Genomic DNA, 20,769 nt, shown 5'->3' with positions numbered 1-20,769 from the left:
AGGAATCTAGACCAAGAGGCTAGACTCCTAGCAGGGGCACCCAAGGAGGAATGGTCAAAGTTGAGATACCAGACTAAGATGCATCCAAACTCAGAGGAAGGCAGTGGTAAACCACCTCTGAATACATCTTACCAGGAAAACCCTATGTACAGAGTATCCAAAATGCAACACAAGATAGTGCTGGAAGATGAGACCCTCAGGTCAGATGGCACTCACTGTTACTGGGGAAGAACGGAGAAGCAGGAGTAGCACTGTGACTACTGACACAACTGGGTCAAAGCCAAAAGGAAGCTCAGAGGTTGATGTGCACAAATGCGAAAGAAGAGTCCAAAGTTGTACACAATAGGGACATGGAATGTGAGAAGCATGAACCAGGGAAAGTTAGAAATTGTCAAGCAAGAAATGGAATGCATCAACATTACAATACATGGCTCGAGTGAATTAAAATGGACAGGAATGGGACACTTTCAACCAGGCAACTACAAAATAATTTATGCAGGAAATGAGAAATTAAGAAGAAATGGGGTTGCTTTAATAGTGAGAAGTGATGTAACAAAAGCAATTAGGAGCTGCAATGCAAGGTCTGAGCAAGTGATATCAATGAGATTAAATGGGAAACCTATTACCTTAACCATCATCCAAGTCTACACTCCAGCGGCAAATGAAGAAGAGGAATTGGAGAGATTTTACGCAGAAGTACAGGAGGAAATTGATCACACACCAAAACAAGATGTTCTGATAATCATAGGGGACTGGAATGTAAAAGTAGGGAACAGAGAAGAACTAGAAATTCTGGGAAAATGGGGTTTAGGAGATAGAAATGAAGCAGGAAACTTACTAAATTCTGTGAAACCAATAATTTGTTTCTTGCAAACACATTTTTTGAGCAACCAAAAAGACAACTGTACACATGGACATCACCAAATGGCCAATATAGGTATTCAAATTGATTATTGGTAGCAGAAGATGGAGAAGTTCTATACTTTCTGCGAAAACAAGACCAACAGCAGACAGCAATACAGATCAAGAAATGGTAATATCGAAAACCAGAGTAAAGCTAAAAAAGAACAAAGCAATCATAATGCCAAAATACAATTTAAGTAACACCCCAGAAGAATACAAAGATCAAATAAGGAACAGATTTGAAGCTTTAAACTTAGTTGACAGAGAACCAGAAGAACTATGGATTGAAGTCAGAGACATTATCAGGTAAGAATGCAAAAAGGTAATACCTCTAGTTAAAAAGAGAGAAAGACCTCAATGGATGACTGATGAAACTCTTAAAATGGTTGCTACAAGTTACAGAGAATGAATTGGTCAAACTTTTGACAAAAAATTGTCAACAAATACGGAAAACTAAACAATGGCCCACAGACTGGAAGCGTTCAATATATATCCCAATTCCAAAGAAAGGGGATCCCAGGGAATTCAGTAATTATCAAACTATTGCATTAATATCCCATGTAAGTAAAGTAATGCTCAAGATTCTACAACAAAGGCTCTGACCATATATGGAGAGAGAAATGCCAGATGTCTAAGCTGGATTTAGAAAAGGAAGAGGTACCAGAGATCATATCGCAAACATATGTTGGATAATGGAACGGACCAAGGAATTTCAGAAAAGAAACACCCTGTGCTTTATAGATTACAGCAAAGCCTTTTGATTGTATAGATCGTGAAAAACTATGGAATGCTTTAAAAGAAATGGGGGTGCCGCAGGGTCTGATTGTCCTGATGTGCAACCTATTCTCTGGACAAGAGGCTACTGTAAGGACAGAATATGGAGAAACTGATTGGTTCCCCATCGGAAAGGGTGTGAGACGGGTGTATTTTATCACTCTATTTGTTTAATCTATATGCAGAACATATCATATGGAAAGCAGGATTGGACCAAGATGGTATGAAAATTGGAGGGAGAAATATCAATAATTTAAGATATGCAGACAATACCAAACTACTAGAAGAAACCAGTAACGATTTGAAATTAATGCTGTTGAAAGTTAAAGAGGAAAGCACAAAAGCAGGACTACAGCTGAATGTCAAGAAGACTAAAGTAATGGCAACAGAAGATTTATCTAAATTTAAAGGTGACAATAAGGACATTGAACTTGTCAAGGATTATCAATACCTTGCCACAGTCATTAACCAAGATGGAGACAATAGTCAAGAAATCAGAAGGCAGCTAGAACTGGGGAGGGCAGCTATGGAAGAACTAGAAAAGGTCCTCAAATGCAAAGATGTATCATTGAATACTAAAGTCAGGACAATTCAGACCATGGTATTTCCAATCTCTATGTATGGATGTGAAAGTTGGACAGTGAAAACAGTGGATAAGAGAAAAATCAACTCATTTGAAATGTGGTGTTGGAGGAGAGCTTTGCACATACCATGGACTGCAAAAAAGACAAATAATTGGGTGTCAGAACAAATTAAACCAGAACTATCACTAGAAGCTAAAATGATGAAACTGAGGTTATCATACTTTGGACACATAATGAGAAGACATGATTCACTAGCCAAAATAATAATGCTTGGAAAAACAGAAGGGAGTAGAAAAAGAGGAAGACCAAACAAGAGATGGATTGATTCCATAAAGGAAGCCATAGACCTGAACTTTCAAGATCTGAACAGGGTGGCTTATAACAGATGCTACTGGAGATCACCGATTCATAGGATCGCCATAAGTCATAATCGACTTGAAGTCACATAACAATAGGTTTTCACAACATTTTTACCCTTTTGTACCAAGCCCATTGCACTTTCACAATATTTTTAACCCTCCTGTGCCAACCCACATGTGCAAGACTATTTGAGGACCAGGTTATACTAACAACTGAGGGGAAAAATATACAGCCATGAGAGTGGCTGTATGCTATAGCCGGCATGGATATTTCGCATTCCACAATGTTAACTTGAAAATACCCCCATGCCATTCTGATCCTTCCCATAAGCTCATTTCAAAACAAATCCTTACCAAACTTGTAGTCCTGAACTCAAAAACACTTGCTTAACAACCCTCTACATTTTCATGGTGATACACAAAACAGTCAGAGAGAACAGAGAGTTCAAAGTGTAAAACAAGAGAGAACAAATCCAGATCTCTGTTGGACTTTTTGTTTCAGTGGTCTCATAATTTGTTGAAATTAATTAAAAATCAGCCATGTTCACAGAGCACCTGTAATCCTATTACAGATTAAACTTAAACTTCATCTTCTGCAGTTTAAGTAATGCATGACTGATTTTTAATTAATGTAAGAAATTTAACACTGGACTCTATGACAGCACAGGCATGCTCAGTAAGAACCAACTGTCAGTGTTCTAAAAGCCAGACTCACAGCTGTTTGGCTTGGCTAATCAGGTGGCCATATCCATGCCAGACATTTATTCCTTTTTAAACAGTCCTGGCTTCTCCCAAATAATTCTGGGAAGTGAAGTTTGTGAAGGGTGCTGAGAGTTGTGCCGAGAGACTCCTATTCCCCTGACAGAGCTCCAGTGGCTAGAGTGGTTTAACAGTAAATACCCCTTTCCTGGGTATTGTAGCCCTGTGAGGGGAATATGGCATCTCCTAGCAACTGTAAGCACCCTTCACAAACTACACTTCCTAGGATTCTTTGGGGGAAGCCATGACTGTCTAAAGTGGAATAAAGGTCTGGTGTGGATGTGGCCAGTGAGAGCTCTGATATAAATTTGGGTGGGAGACTACATACGTCTGCTGTAGAATAAAAAGGTGGGGGAAACCCTGAAAAACAATGATATTGTTCACAATGTTTTCCTTTTGGAAAGGAAAGGAGCTTCACCTCTGCCCAGTGCCCTCCCACCCAATCTCCTCCCCTCCTTCTCCCTCCCTTCCCTCCCCACTCCCTGCCCCTCCCCCAGGTCAGTTTCACTTATCCTAAGCATGATTGTACTGGAGTAAATCCCACTGAACTCAAAAACCATGCAAATGGTCAAACCTGCCCTCCTCTCTTCGTCCCTCTTATCCCCTCCCTCTTGTCCCTTCCCTTCCTCTTCCTTCGCCCCTCCCATCCCTTCCTTTCCAATCCCCTCCCCCTTTCCTCCTTCTTCCCCTCTGTGATGTTCCTATATATTAGTGTATATATGGTAAGTGCTGGTTGTTTAGAGTATACATGGTAAGTAGTGAAAGAGGAGGGGGAGTGAATGGGTAATAGAATGCTTGATGATTGGCTGAATGTTTAAAATGGCTGACAGTATAAATGAAAGGATGACAGGTAAATCTGGGTGAATGTGAGGTGGTGAATTGTGGAATCTGGGGGGAGAAGAGAAAGAGTGGATTGCTTGGTGGGGTTTAGAGAGTTGTTTACCAGGAGGGAGGTGGAGTTCGGATTAGTATTGAGTAAAACCATATGCTTATGTGCCTTAAGAAGAAATCTTGTTAATCTTGTTAGCTTTGTTATCTTTAATAAATACTTAATTTGGTTTACCAAAGGCCTGATCCTTGGCTGGGGTTTCACAGACCAGAAGGGAGGGTAAGGTAATGACCAAGGCTGAAGGGGAACTGTAACAAATGGTGGCAGCGGTGAAGAGAATAACAATACCAGTATTCAGAGTCTCTGGGAATACTAGTATTGGGACGTTACTGGTGGTTGCCTAGCAGGGGGATCTGTTGAGATCTGTGCTAGAGCGGATAGGTAAACCATAAGAGAGTGCGGTCCGGACTGGTGGAGTCCCTGGTGGTGCCTAGAGACAGGCAGTAACCACGAGCAGGTAGGAACCTGACAGGGAGAGCCAGGGAAGGATGCATCACACCCTCCCCCTCCCCTCCCCCCTTCTTCTCCTCCCCCATGGTCAGTTTTACCTGTCCTAAGCATGATTGCACGGGAGTAAATCCCATTGAACTCAATAAGCATGCAAATGATCAGACCTGTCTTTCCCCTCCTTCTCTCTCCTCTCCAGCTCAGAGGCACACATTACCAAATTTTTCCAAGCTACACAGGAAGTGGATTGGATTGTGAAAGACCGACCCAAATTGTATTTGCATTTTTACAAATTTGTAGGGCAGTAAAATATCTCAGAGAGGAGGTCAGGCCTCCTGCTCCCCCGGGGCATTCACTATAGCTGCCCAATTTCCCTACATTTTAAAGTTTGATAGAAATATCTGTTGGCTATAGGTACATTCTTAAACCGCAAGGGTTTTTTGCCTATTAGTGAATATCAAGCTATGGAATGCACACAAAACCTGCTGAATTGAGATTCGGCCAACAAAATTTCCTAAGAAATCCATTGCTTGGGGCCAGAAAAACAGATTTCCACCTGTGAAGTTTATACATTACTAGCATTTGGCAATCAGTGGCCCATATATGCTTCTGGCTTAAAGCTCTGGGACTCACAAGAGCATAGTTATTCCCACATTACCACACTTCACATACAAACAGTGTTCCTTTGGAAGAATGTTTTCTTTAATTGCACAAGAGGAAACACACCAATAGAGTCTTAACATAGCAGGTGGTACCAGGAAAGCAGGTTGACTTTCCCAGTGCACAAGCGCATATCAATTCAAACTATGAGCAAGCATAACATTTCAAGTAGGTAGATGGGGGGAGGGATGCTTGGGGAGATTTGACAGTTGCAAAAGATAGAGCAGATAGCCTGCAGGTAACAATACTAGGCAGAACTACAACAATTTATCCTTCATGTTTTCCATATTTAAAATGCCTTACTATTAGCTAAGCCTCACAATACTGTTGCAATACCGTTTTATTGTGCCACTTTCACATTTCTTTCTACAGATGAGAAACATAGGAGGGCTGGGGAAAAGCAATCACAGTAATCTGATATCTCGTTCCCAAGGTTGATACTCCAAATTACAGTATAATCTTTCAATCTTTCCAATAATTCCATTTGTGAAAAGACTAGATGTACTATCTAGAGGCGTATGCAATAAACTATGTCCAGCAACAACAAAAGATTTTGTTACCATATTTCTGTCTCAGACCAGATTATCAAATGCCAGTTTTAGCCCCAGTTTCATTTACAGCTGCCTGCAAAACATATCCACTGTACTTTGTTACATCATCTGCTGGAACTTCAGTGGCGACTGGTGGCTCCATATCAGTGGGGCAATGGAATCCGCTCCTGGTTTTAGGCCTAACTTTCAATGAATTGTCAAAGGTGCTTTACGCTGCCACTGCTTAGAGGGTGGTACAATGTCCCTCTCGTAGCCCCTCTTTAGCACATCTGAAAGGGCACTATATCTTGCCCTATCACTCCAGTAAATGACACTTTTCCAGTTCATTACGCTGAAACATCACAGCAAAGGATTAGTTGGTCAGTAGAAGGGCAGCGCTCAATCCTATGCTTTGCTACAACTATAAATCAGACTAGACTATTCCGTTTTGAGATAGTTTTGAATCTTTGCCAGTCAGTTCCAGCAACATCAAAACAGGGACCTGCTGATAATTATATGACGTGACAGGTCTCAATATTCCAAGGGCCTTTCCCAATGATGTGACTGACTTCCTATAAGTACCACCACCACTTATCCACCCACACAACACTTCAGCAGATGTGTCTGTTATAAGCAAAAATTCCTGGATCCTTAACCACAGTTAAGATGTAAGGAAATGTTATGTCTCCCCTGGAGAATTAATGTATAGGAAGTTTTAAAACAGGAAGTCTTTCCTCTCTCCTTATCAAATTCCTTAATACAAATATAGTTAACTGAAAAAAATGCAATAAGGATAAGCAAGGAATTTTAAGAAGCACTCACAATTTAATTTCCTTGAACTCATATTCAAGAACAGAATTTCTTTACACTGTAAAAATACTGTCATATTTTCATATCTGATGAAGTGGGCTTTAGCCCTCCTCGAAAAATTATGCCATAATACATGGTGCCACAAGTATCTTAGGTGACCTTATAAAAATAAAAAGCAGAAGTAAAGAACTCCTTTCTTATCTTTTTCAGTAACTAGAAACATACTAATATTCCTATAACAGGGGTTCTCAAACTATGGTCCTCCGACCATCAGTGGTTTATGAGCTTCATTCTGGTGGTCTGCAGCGTGTTCTGTAAAAATACAATTTAAAAAATGACACAGCAGCTAGCACAGCATATTCTAACTGCTATGTGGTCCACCAAGACCCTCAGCAATTTTCAAGTAGTCCATGGGGGGAAAGGTTTGGTAACAGCTGTCTTAGAACTTTCTGAAAAGACAAATTCTGAAATTTCAAAAGATCACATCAACGAGAAACAGTGAGGCTGTGGACATAAAATCTGAGTAAAAAAAGAGGTGAATATCACCTCTGAAACATACTATTATACCAAGAAACAGCCATAGGAATGTTAAAAATATAGTACTTATTTAGAAGACAGAAAGACATGCAGCGCGGACTCTTCTCCCTGTATTTATTTCAGCTATAATCAAGCCCAAAATGAGTAGCATCTCTCAGTGGCTTGACATCACAGTTTATTTGCTCAAGTGCTCTCTTCTAGGAAAATTCATTCATGCCTAATAACCAAAGAATTATGTGTCATGGGCAGCAGAGTGATCTCACCATGATATAGGCCAGATGCCAGTGAGTAACTTATTACCCAGGATGGATTTGGTCATATTAAGTGTCACTAATAAAACCTAATTTTGGCTTAGTAGCAGGAAAATTTCAAGATTAACACATTAATGCCTGGGGAATTAGTATATGTGATTTGGGCAGTTTTTTAAAAAAAATACATATCAAGTAATTTCAGTATTAATGTTTTGCTAAACACTTATATTTGATGGCACACTATAACCCATGATCAGCCTCAAAGTTATATGTCCATAATGTATTTCCCAGAAATGTTGGAGCAGAACTGCCAAGGACAGAAGTGCTCTTCCACTCTCAGCCTATCCTTCTCAAGCAGAAGATATTATTTTGTACTCACACATCTCTCTCAGTTTTTAAATATAAATATAAATGATGGATGACTCAGCTTCATTAAGTCTGTATTGCTCTCAATAGGTAGGCCCTCAAAATATCTCCAGTAAGACTTAGGTCAATTGTTAAGTAAAAAATAGACACTGAACAGACTGCAAAGACACGCTTCATAAAACCGAACTCTAGCACTTCTGATTCACTTTCAAGTTTAACATTTTCCTCTCTCCTCCTGAATTTGAGACAATGATGCCCCCTCCAGATTGATGACAAGCAACATACATCTCCATCACACAATGTATTTTCCTAATCTGAATTCCAGGTAAACCCTCTCTATGAAGTCTGAGAGGAGACTAGTTCTTTCCAAATATTTGTATTCACTTTGATGGTGGTGTGCATTGGAGGAGAGGCAAGTGCACTGGCCCACACAGGATGATGTTAGCCAGTCCCTCAGCATCATGGTATCTGCACTGTACAGCTCTGGCCAACCCCCTTCCTCCTCCTTCAGCAAATAGCTGCACCTGCCAATAACTACCCCTGTGTCCCCACTGCCAGCCCTCACTGAAATGAACTAGAATTAGACAGAAATAGGGTTTGTGGTTGATATCTCTAAGGTAGAGACCAACAGGAAAGCTGTAATCTATTGATATTGCTAAATCTTTCAGCAGTCCTGAATACTGGTGATCAAGTGGTACCCTGGAGTCATGACTGTACTTATCAGCAAGCATGTGGGAGTGCTCTTGGACAATACGCAACTCAGCCTTGGCAGGAAGGTTTCAGAGGGCAAAGCCAGATGACTGCTTGCTATACTGGGACCTTCCCTATAGGGTAACATACGGTTCCTTCTTACAGCCTATCCCGTTCATTGTATACAAAAGGCTATAGGGCAAGGACATGGAGAGCACCGGGGTGAAGTACTGTCAGTACACAGTTGACATACAGGTCTTCATTGCTCATTCCCAGTAGTTTCACTGCTTAGAACAATATTTGGCCATGATCAAGCCAATTAAAAGGGAATCCATGAAAAGTGGGCATAACAATGCCAGACAGGCCTTGCAAAACTTAAGGAGGGAAGGGTTGTGAAAAGATGCATCACTGATGAGATTCTGACTCATTTGTTTCTAGGCCTCTGAGGTGGTCCTCATATTGCCAAGACTAAACTCCAGTGTGCAACAACTGGCAAGAATCACTGCAAACCTTTGGATCCAATTCAAGTTAGATTTGTTGCAGCCATAAAACCATAACTATTTTATATGTGAATTACACATTATATACAAAATTAATACAGAACAAATGATAAAATACACCTTATGACTTCAATACAACATGTGCAAAAATACATCAGTACATTATGTGAAGGTAAAACAGATCACAAAGCAAAATTACTGATCAAAATTATAGTTAAGCACATGGAGAATCCATAAATGTCTGTCTCAGGGCCATACTACATGTGACATTAACCATATGGTTTGTCCCCAAGTACATGATTCCCCCCAATGCCTGGAAATAGCCTGCAGAAGGGGTGGGTTGTGGATTGGGTTCCTAATGTGGGGGAAAAGGGACTTATAGCCTTTGCCACTGCAGTTCCAATTGGGAAGCCCACACTTGCAATTTGCATGAGGAGCCAGTCCAAGTCAGGGTGGGGGATCTATTCAGATCCCCCACACTGGCTCTTTCAGAATTTAAAATAATTTATTCAAAGGCGAACTAGACAGTTTTTCCTGTTATGTACAATTCAGAACTGGCAGCTGTCATTCATCTCTTTCTAGCCTCTGTACACCTGACATGCTCTTATTGTGGATCTGCTCTTAATAACTTTCAGTATCTTCATTTGTTACAGAATCGTAGTTATTTTAACCTTTTGATCTTTATTGTATCCAAAACCATGGTATACATAAATGCTGAAACATTTTGGAGAGCTTACAGGAACTGAAATGTTGACTGGATCCCAATGAACAACAGGTGCTCAAAACACATATGATATTGTTAAGCTGGACAATAAATACTCATCTTTCTAACTGTAACTCTCTTGTTCTTCTAGGTTGGATCAAGAATGTCCAGACAGCCAAACATTATCCCTGAATATATTCAACAAAAGATCCTAGTTCAAAGTGTATTGTACACCCTTCACTTTCAGCAGCATCTGCATTCATAGAGCCTCTTTCCTGTCAAAAGCTAGACTTAAAAAACAAGTAACTTTACAGATAGGGTAATTTATTATTCATATGTTAATAGATGTGGATACAGGAACAAAAAGCTTTCCAGAAGGAGCACACAGGGTTAGGAGTGAAGTCCAGTTGCTTTGTTTACCTAGCCTTACTCTAACCTGTGGACATTATAGAACAAACCAAGTAGCATCCAAAAGATTTTCCTGTATTATGCATGAGTGACACAAAACAGAAGCCCAAGGAAGACAGCAACAACACAAAGTGGTATCAGCTGTTCCCTGTACTCAGATTAGACCGCAAAATGTAAACACACAAACAATATGGGTTGGATCTGTATTCACCCATCACCCACAAAAGTTGATAAAATGCTCCTTTCTCATCTGCCTTTCCTATGTATGTTGATTGTATCCAGCAAAATTGCCCTGTTCTCACTAGGACTTCTGCTTACACAATGGAACTTCCCCTCCCTCTACTCCCCTATCATGTCCCCACAGATCCATCTGGGGATTCCACCAATAGTCTGGAACAGATTGGGGAGCATGGAGAGAAGAAAGGGAGAAGTTCTGTTGTGCAAGTGGAAATGCTTGTGTGAATAGGACAACTTTGTTGGATACAACACATTGTCAAGTTCAGGCTCTCACAAGATATATGTTACATGCAGGCACTCCTTGTCCCTTCCATGTAGAAACTTGCCATCAAAAGAAGAGGTTACTCACTTCTTTGGGAATTGGGGGGGTAGATTTCGATCTAACCTTAACACTCTGATTTAGAGATATCAGAGCTGCAAGAGGAATGATTGGTTAAACAATCACTTTTTTAAATAAGGAAAACTATCAACAGCAGTAGTTTGTACTTACATTTCAGTGGCTATGAATCCAGTAAGCTCAGACAGGAATAGAAACAATATGAAGAAACAGCAGCAGACAGAAACTAGAAAAGACACATATGGATAAAAGTTAATTTTAACACCCCTGGCAAATGTTTGACAGTATATTCTCTCTCTCTCTCTCTCTCTCTCTCTCTCTCTCCCTCTCTCTCTCTCCCCCCCCTCCCCCCCCTCTCCCCCCCCTCTCTCACACACACACAGAGCCAGCCCTCAACTCCACAATGGCCCTTCCATCACCAACTGGTCTCAATTGTTTTGAGCACAGCGGCTGGGTGGTCAATAAGATGGAAGTATTACGATTACTTAGAACTGGGGCCATAAAGCATCTTTGGCCCTCCAGAAATTGCTGAACTACAATTCCCATCATTCCTGACGATTGGCTGGGGCTCATGGGAGTTGTAGTTCAGCAACATCTAGAGGGCCAAAGGTTCCCCACACCTGCTATAAAATCACCTAGACTGAAAGATAGCAATTTGCCCAAAACTACCTGGTGAGAATTATGGCTGAGCAGAATTTGATACTGGATCCAAATCCTTGTATCGCACAGTTTATCCACTATACTCCGTGGGTGATATCCAACTAAATTAGAATAGACCTTTTGAATTCAATGAAGTTACTTCATTTATTCCAGTGAGTCTATGCTGAATATGACCAACATGGGCTCCTTTGGGAGGAAGGGCAGGATTTAAATCAAATAAATAATAATAACACAATAATATTTGATATCACCCACTGGCTTTTCAGTCCCTTCTTTTCCCTTCACCTCTCCCTCTAACACTTCAACTCAGAGCAAAGGGACAGCTCACTAAGTTCTTACCAGTGGTGCTTTCTGCATTAAGGTAGGATAAACACAAAAATACTCCTACATGTTCTCCGCATTGAAGCCAAGTCTATAAGCTATATTACCATTTCACAGTTCTACATGCATTGGGTGCTTCCTGATGATAAACAACAAAAATCATGTTGCTTAAATCTATACTAGTTTTGTGACATAATTTACCATCATGAAGTAACAAAAAATAAAAAGCTTTTTGTTGTCGTTGCTAACCATCTCCTGTTGGACTCTTTAAGGAGAAAGGCAGCTGAGAAGCCTTGAAAACTGAAATAAAAGGGAGAGAAGCAGATCTTATCTTGCCACCAGCCCCACAGAGGAAAGGAGCAATGTTGTTTACAAAGGAAAAGAAAAAAAGAGCCCCTTGCTGCACTTTCTCTCTCACCACTCACCACACATTTGCTCTTGCCACAGACTGCCTGCCAGTCACCCTCCCTAATGAACAACAGCATACGGACTGCCTTTTCAGTTGCCAGGGACCTAAAGAGAGGAAGGTTGTGGCTGCTGTGGCATAAACCCATGCCCAGGACAGGACAGGAAAGTAACCAGTTGTCTTGCCACTGGGCTGGGGCAAAGGAGGATTAAGCGGCCTTCCTCCTCGAGAAGCTTTCACCTCTTTTCTCTACCTGCAATTGCTGGCAGAGAAATCTTCCCCTTCACAAGGGCATGCTTTAATTTTATTTTTAAGAAATAATATTTGAGAAACCACACCTTCATCAATACAATCCCATAATGGCTTACAAACATAAAATAAAAACAATAAACATACTACTAGCCAACAGTAAAGCAAATGAACATCATAAAGAGAACAGACCACAGGAACCACCAGGCATTTAAAATACATGAAATACCAACATAGTTGTTAAAAAGGCCCTGGAAAATAAAACAGGGCTTGCCTGGCACCTAGATGATAACAGAGAAGGTGCTAAGTGAGCTGTTTTGGAGAAGAAGTTCCAGAAACCACAGTCAAGAATGTCCTCCCCCTAGTCACCACCCACCTCCCCATCAGTGGCAGGGGCACTGAAGCAGACAGCCTCAGAAGATTGCCTGCATATCTGACAGGATGATATGGAGGGAGATGTTCCTTTAGGTACCATAGTCTCAAGCCATGTAGGGCTTTATAAGTTAATACCAGCACCATGAAACCAGCAGACAGCGAAGCTTTTTCAAAACTGACAAGGCATGTTCTCAGAATATATGCACGTTTCAGACAGTAATACATGTAGGGTTTATAAATTACAAGGCAGCAGTGAAATCAGCCAGACTTTCCCCACACCTTTCCAGTTTCACCACACAAGAGACTGAAAGGAGAGTGGGGACAGTAAGAGTCACTGATCCAGTGGTATAAATCAGGTTATGGAGAAACAATGGGGTTACACATCGCTGAGTGTGTCAACCAACCAAGTCACCAACCACTACTCTGTAGGTGAGACAATTGTGCTAGACAGTCCATACTGTAAAGGGCTGTGCTGCAACTATGATGGATTTCTTTTTCTTTTACGTGTGATAAACCAGCATAAAAAGGATAACAAAGGAATGCAGTAGTTTGTGAGAAGGTCTCTTGGTTTCTCAGTAATAATAACCAAGAGAATGAATGGGTGACAATAGCAGACAAAAAGGACAGTGTGGAAGCACATTGATTCTAATCAGCCATGTTATTATCTTGTGAAGTTTGCATGTTTAGAGCATGAACCCACCCTTGCACTTCCCCCAGCAACTAACCAAACTTCACAATTGCTATTTTCCTCATCAAATGAAGAACTGAACACCCACTGTGACTTTCTGGGGGGCATTTCCTGCAACATAGGTCACCACAGGCTAGCAGCTCTATTTCTCCTTTTCACCTTCTTCAGGTGAGGCTGTTGATGTGCTAAACCGCTGCCTGACTGCGATAATGGACTGGATGAGAGCTAATAAACTGAAACTCAATCCAGACAAGACTGAAACACTGTTGGTGAGCTCTTTCCCTGCCCGGATGGTGGATGTTCATCCTGTTCTAGATGGGGTTACACTCCCCTTGAAAGAACAGGTTCGTAGTTTGGGGGTCCTTTTTGACCCTTCCTTGTCGCTTGAGGCTCAAGTGGCCTCGGTGGCTCGGAATGCATTTTACCATCTTCGTTTAGTAGCCCAACTACGCCCCTATCTGGACAGTGACGATCTTGCTTCAGTTGTTCACGCCCTGGTAACTTCTAGACTGGATTACTGTAATGCACTCTATGTAGGGCTGCCCTTGAAGACAGTTCGGAAACTTCAGCTGGTGCAAAACGCGGCAGCCAGGCTATTGACGAGGACCAATCGGTCTGCGCATATAACACCTGTTCTGGCCCGTTTGCACTGGCTACCTATTTGTTTCCGAGCCAGATTCAAGGTGCTGGTTTTGACCTATAAAGCCTTACACAGTGTGGGACCACAGTACCTTGTGGAACGCCTCTCCCGCTATGAACCTACCCGTTCACTTCGTTCAGTATCTAAGACCCTCCTCCGGGTACCATCTCACCAGGATGCCCGGAGGATTGTTACCAGATCTAGGGCGTTTTCTGTAGTGGCCCCCAAATTGTGGAACAGCTTACCTGAAGAGATACGCCTGGCGCCTACGGTGCTTTCTTTTAGGCGCCAGGTTAAGACCTGGCTGTACTCCCAGGCTTTTTAATGTTTTTAATGTTAATGTTTATGTCTACGCTTTATTTTAATATTGTTGTTGATATATGTGATTGATTTTATTATAATATTGTATTTTTAATCTGTTTTGTACACCGCCCAGAGAGCTACTAGCTATGGGCGGTCTAAAAATGAAACAAAAAAAAAACTGTTTCAATCATCTCTCTCTTCAGCTTTGATTTAATCTAACTTCTGCTCAGGAAGAAATCATAATTCTCTGCTTTTCTGACAGGCTTTGATAAATTATTAGATATCGCTGCAAGAAAGCACCCCACATTCTTCAAAAGCAGTCTCTAAAAATCAATAACCTGCTGTGAGTAAGGGAAGCTGAATGGGATGCAAGTGCTGAGGGTGTGTCAAAAACAGTAAGAGTTACAGTAGGGCCCCGCTTTTTGGCAGCCTGCTTTTCGGCATTCCACTAATATGGCGGCTAAAATTAGAGTAAGGCCCCACTCATTCGGCGCTTGTTCCGCTTTTATGGTGCATCAGGTACCATTTTATTGAAGGAGTTCCGCTTTTTGGAGGGGTTCCGCTTTTAGGCGGGGATCTGGAACGTAACCCGCCATATGAGTGGGGCCCTACTGTATATTAACTAAAAGGGGCAGGGTTGGTATTTACTGATGAATTAAAGCAAACATTCTCTACTTTCTGACTCTATGCTGAATCATCATGTAAAAGGCAAGCAAAAATGCCACAAAGAGGCAGACTAATAGTGTTGGAGGGGGAGATTTAAGGAGAGTGTTTGTTTGTTTGTTCTTCAGTCACGATGACATGGCATTCTAACATCCAGCCTACTACCATGAGGAGCTCTTTCTCTAAACTTTGCTTTGTGTATCATCACAGCACTGCTAGTTTTGCAATTATAGAACAAACCTGAGAAAATTAATGGACACAACCATTTGTCAAAACAAACTATGTTAAGTTTTCTTCTAATGATGCCTGCCATGAAAAGATCTCTTTTATGGAGCTTCAGTGTAATGTGCAAACTGATAGATACAGAAGGTTTTCCCTACTAAAATGGATGTCTTAGTATACATTTCAATATCTATATTTATCTTATGTTATTGACATTTATACTTGTATTTGGATTCCATAAGTATACCTGTATTTGTAAATGATGTTATGGAAACCAAGTGTCCGTACCCATGAGAAACAGCTATACAGAAAATGCCTTCTCCATAATGGGTAGTATTTGCACAGATGAATAAACCTGTCCCCAAGCTTATATGGTAAAGGCAGAGCACCAAAGCTAGTTAAATTTTGGTATGTTTGGGGACAGAAGTTACTAATGTAGGCCCGTGAGCACACATACACCCACAGAGACCTTCCATGGTATCTGCAGGGTCCCTCCTTTCCCTCCAAAGAAATTAGTGTTGAAATAAGTATTCTGTTGTGATCAACAGAATAGGCTGAGGTATATGTAATGCCCATGACAGTACTGCCAGTTTCCAAATGTGCCCACACGCCCCCAAAGGCTGGCAATTGCTGTTTGGGATAATTTCCCTGACTATACAAGCTAGAAAACAGTATTACGCCTAGAAGCTTCAAGCAAACAGACATTTACATTCAATTTTTATTATTATTTTTTTAAAAGTATGCCCAGTGTTTACAGACTGCCTAATAACAAAGGTTCTCAAGGTGGTTTTACAAGGAAAAAGATGAAACCATGAAGTATGAAAATACAGTATAAAAAAACTAACACACATTAAAACCTGCAACAGAGAATGACTTCAGTACAACAGATCTGAAGAGTACTAAAAACATTGAAGAGTAAAACCCCTGAGAAAATAAAAAAGGTCTCACCTAGTATCAAAAAAGCCATAACGTAAGAAGACAGAACATGATATTGTGACCTTTGGTACCTGTTTTTTGCTGCTTTTAATTGTGTATATCAAAAACAAAGGGCATGATCCAGCTCTCCCTTTCCTAGGTACATCAGGAGGGCCTAGAACCCAGATGTGTAGACAACAGGAAAGGTAGCTGGGGATGGAGGTAGAAAGCTTGAAAAGGAAAGGATTTCCAGTCCAGAAAATTTCTTCTCTCCTCACCCCCACCCATCCCAGCATAGATGATCGCACACAGCTCCCCCTACTGCTAATCAACACAGCTGGCTTCAGGCAGAGAAAAGGAAGAAATTCCCTGCATTGACCAACCCCTTTCATTTTCTGCATATTCTCCTGGCCTCTGCTCTCTCTTCTTTCTCTCTGGAAGCAGAGTCCTTGAATCTGGATCAAGCCCACAAGTCTATTGATCTCATCTGCTGTAGCTGCACTTAATGTTTAATTATTTATTTAAAATAGTTCATCAAAAGATTCCAAGGAGGTATAAAAAGTGTGAAAAAACTAATTCACCTACAGTATATAAATACAATTTTTAAAAACCAACAAAGTACCACAAAACAAAGGCAAATAATCCCCCTGCTCCCCAAAAAAGAAGGGGCAAAATAGGCCAAACAAAAATAATCTAAAAGCAACAATCCTTGTATTACTCCCGATACTAGTTATCTTCTTGTGATTTCTATTACTTTTACTTGATTTCTTTGTGGGGCTCGATTTATGGATGTGCATTCAGGTGTACATTAAAATATACATCCAAGCGTGGTGGTGGGGAAAACCAGTGTGGAGAGACTTCATCCACACTTACATTGCACACTCCAATGTGGATTTCAGCCTTCCCCAACTTCATGCCCTCCAGATGTTTTGGATTACAGCTCCCACCATGGCCATACCAATGCTGGGTAGGGGCTCATGGAAGTTGTAGTCCAAAACACCTGGAGGGCACCAGGTTGGGGAAGGCTGACTTAGGGAATGCTTCTTTAAATAAGCTGAATCCAGAGTTCTCTGGCAGCTCTAACCTTCTGTTTTCTGTGATCTAGCACTCGCCAGCCACTGCTTAAGCCTTAGACTCTTAAGGCAAGCTTTCAACTGTCAGGTTTTGCTCTTTTTCCCATTCTTGTAATGTAACCTTTTTGGCCAGCCCGGTTGATCTACCACTTTCTAGCTTGTCTACAAGCTCTGTGCTTTAATTTGAGACCACACTGATATTACCACAACCATGGCAAGTGCCCACGCGGAACTAGAGTTAAGAAACAGAAATAGTCATTACCCTCGTCTCTCACAATTTATGCCAAAACACATCACAAAAACCCAAAGAAATCAGACGTAAGAAAGGAGGCTGTTGTTAACAGTTCTCACAAGTCACATAGCACATAACAGTTTAGAGTTACCAGCCCCAGAATCTGGAATTCCACAGAGAGCGAATGCATAGCCTCAGAAATTGAGTGCCTGAGGGAACGATCCCTCAATGCTCCTCAAATTACTGCAAGGGAAAGGATTTACTATCAATCAGTGCCCTTTTAAAAAAGGAGCCTACTGAATGTGATCAATGTGCAAGAGTTCTTTCAGCCACAGAAGGACCATGTCCATAAGATTGGAACTTCTGGTATTAGATAAAAAGAGAGATGAGGATACGAGGATAGGAGGCAGACACAAGGGGCCCTCCAAGGAGAGAGAGAGATTCATGGGGAAGAAAATATAGTCCAGTTTTATAGTGGCTAAGGCACTAAGACATACAAAAAAGGAACTAAGAGGCATAGGGTGGCATTCTTCTCTGTTTGTGTACCTAACTGAATACGCAGATTTGTTTTAGGCTGGTTCAAAACAGCCCGATCTGGTTCAGCAGGCTCCTTCTAACTGCCAAAGACTGGAAAGATCAGATCTCTGATAGAGATAAAAGTCCCTGGCACAGGACAACAAGACCAAACAATAAGACACAATACACAGCACAGAGCCCCAATTTATCTAATCGATTCTGCTGAAAGCCATTCCATTTCCCCCTTGATTAACTGCTCTGTTGCATATTAATTCTCTCTCTCTCTCTCTCCCCCTCCCCCTCCCCCTCTGGAGTGCAGAGAATTGTTGTAGGCGAACTCTGCAAAATGCAAATATGATACCCAGTCAGTCTGTTGATAGGACACATAACTTCGTAAATATCTTTCCAAAACAGCGTTCAAGCGTTCCGTCTGCCCATCTGTCTGGGGGTGATGGGCGGAGGAGAGTTTTAATTCCGTCTGCAACTGTTTCCACATTGCTCTCCAAAATTTGGCTGTGAACTGAGTTCCTCGGTCTGAGACTATGCTGTTTGGCAATCCATGCAGCCGGTAGACTTCTTTTATGAATAACTTGGCCGTTTCTTTAGCCTCTAAGGCCCCTGCACAAGGAAGAAGGTGTGCCATTTTGGTAAGTAGATCCACCACTACTAAGATGGCTGTCATTCCTTGGGACTTGGGTAGATCAGTTATAAAATCCATGGAGAGGTCCTTCCAGGGTTCGTGTGGGACAGGCAATGGTTGTAACAGTCCTGCTGGTGTCCCTGTTTGTGTTTTTGTCCGCAGACAGACAGAGCAGGACTTTACATAACTCTCAATATCCCGACGCATTTTAGGCCACCAGAAGTCCTTGGCCACGTTCTGAATGGTCTTGTAAATCCCAAAGTGTCCCGCTGTGATGGAATCATGACACTGGCGTAGGATTCTGAGCCTTAATTCCCCTTCTGGCACATATCTGGCGGTTTTGAACCATAACAGTCCATTTCTCCAGTGAAAGGTTACTTCTGAGTCTTGACCTTGTCCCGTCTCCTGCTGATATTTTAGCATGTCTGCATCTTCTTGTTGTGCCTTTTTGAGTTCCTCTTCCCATGAAGGCTGGCATACTCCCAACGTTAATTTCTCTGGCGGGATTACGTACTGAGGCTGGTCCTCGGATTCACTTTCTTTGTATTGTGGCTGTCTGGATAAGGCATCCGCTCTCTGGTTTTTGGCTTGGGCATGGTAAGTAATCTGGAAGTTAAACCTAGTGAAGAACTGGGACCATCTTATCTGTCTCTGGTTCAGCTTTCTGGCTGTTTGGAGGCTTTCAAGATTCTTGTGGTCGGAGCGCACTTCAATTCGATGAGAGGTCCCCTCTAGGTATTGTCTCCAGTTTTCAAAAGAGTCCTTGATGGCCAGCAGCTCCTTCTCCCAAACTGTGTAGTTCTTCTCTGCAGGCTTTAACTTCCGAGAGAAGTACGCACAGGGGTGCAGCTCCTTCCCTTCTTGGTCTAATTGTAGCAGGACCCCCCCGATGGCAAAATCTGAGGCATCTGCTTCCACTACGAAAGGGCGGTTCGGATCAGCAAAGTGCAGAATGGGCTCAGTAGCAAACCTTCTCTTCAGCTCCTCAAAGGCCTCGGTGGCGTTCTCTGTCCATTGAAACTTCTTCTTCCCCCTTAAACAGTCAGTCAGAGGAGCTGTTAATTTGGAAAACCCTGGAATGAACTTTCTGTAATAATTGGCAAACCCCAAAAACCGTTGTACATCCTTTTTGGTGACAGGTTGGCCCCAGTCCAATATGCAGCTTACTTTCCCTGGGTCCATCTCCACGCCTTCCACTGAGATTCGATATCCAAGGAAGTCTAGAGACTTGAGGTCAAATCCACATTTCTCTAATTTAGCATACAGGTGATTTTCTCTCAGTCTCTTCAACACCGTCTTCACATGCTGGTCGTGGTCTTCCTGGTTCTTTGAGAACACCAGGATATCATCTAAGTAACAGATTACATACGTGTTCAACAAGTCTCTAAACACGTCGTTCATGAATTTTTGAAAAATTCCTGGACTTCCACAAAGCCCGAACAGCATGACCAGGTATTCATACTATCCGTAAGCGGTCAAGAATCCTGTTTTCCATTCATCTCCCTCCTTCATTCTGATCAGATTGTACGCTCCTCTCAAATCCAACTTCGTGAAGATTTTTGCAGAGCGCAGTCGGTCCAGCAACTCTGAGATCAGGGGCAGCGGGTAGCTGTTGGGGATGGTGATCTGGTTCAATGCGCGATAGTCGTTACAGGGTCTGAGTTCCCCCCCCTTCTTTTTCACAAACAATAGTGGCGCTCCAGCAGGGGATTGTGAGGGGCGTATGAATCCTCGCCTCAGGTTTTTATCCAGGAATTCCTTCAGGGCCTCCCTCTCATTCTCTGTGAGAGAGTAGATTCTCCCTGATGCGATGCTGGCTCCTGGCACTAGGTCAATCGCACAGTCGTAAGGGCGGTGGGGGGGTAAAGTCTCTGCCTCTTTTTCATCAAACACATCTTTGAATTCTTCATACTTTGGCAGCAGGGTCACTTGCTCGATCTCTTGCACTGCCCCCGCTAAGGTGTTCTTGATTCCTTCAGGTTGACAGTTCTCCTGGCAATACTGTGAGGTGAACCACACCACCGCCTCCTTCCAACTTATTTTGGGTTCATGCTTTGCTAGCCAGGGCATTCCCAGAATCACCTCAAAGTTCGAGAGATCTGACACGTATAGCGAAATGAAC

At 42.0% G+C, this 20,769-nt stretch overlaps 1 protein-coding gene across 2 annotated transcripts in view; it reads right to left on the bottom strand.

Annotated features, from left to right (window-relative positions):
* Nucleotides 1-20,769, bottom strand: part of ERGIC1 (endoplasmic reticulum-golgi intermediate compartment 1) — a 119,077-nt gene that overhangs the window by 51,526 nt on the left and 46,782 nt on the right. Inside the window, exon 3 of one of the 2 annotated variants that reach the window (XM_061616901.1) lies at nt 10,898-10,970. The exons of the other annotated variant lie outside the window; for it this stretch is intronic. Within the exon in view, the coding sequence (XP_061472885.1) occupies nt 10,898-10,970 (73 nt within the window). The remainder of the gene's footprint in view (nt 1-10,897; nt 10,971-20,769) is intronic. 2 annotated transcript variants of the gene reach the window in all.

This window comes from Rhineura floridana, chromosome 3 (genome assembly GCF_030035675.1).
Source record: "Rhineura floridana isolate rRhiFlo1 chromosome 3, rRhiFlo1.hap2, whole genome shotgun sequence".
In the NCBI taxonomy this organism is placed as follows: Eukaryota; Metazoa; Chordata; class Lepidosauria; order Squamata; family Rhineuridae; genus Rhineura; species Rhineura floridana.
This window is presented reverse-complemented; position numbering and strand designations above follow the sequence as displayed.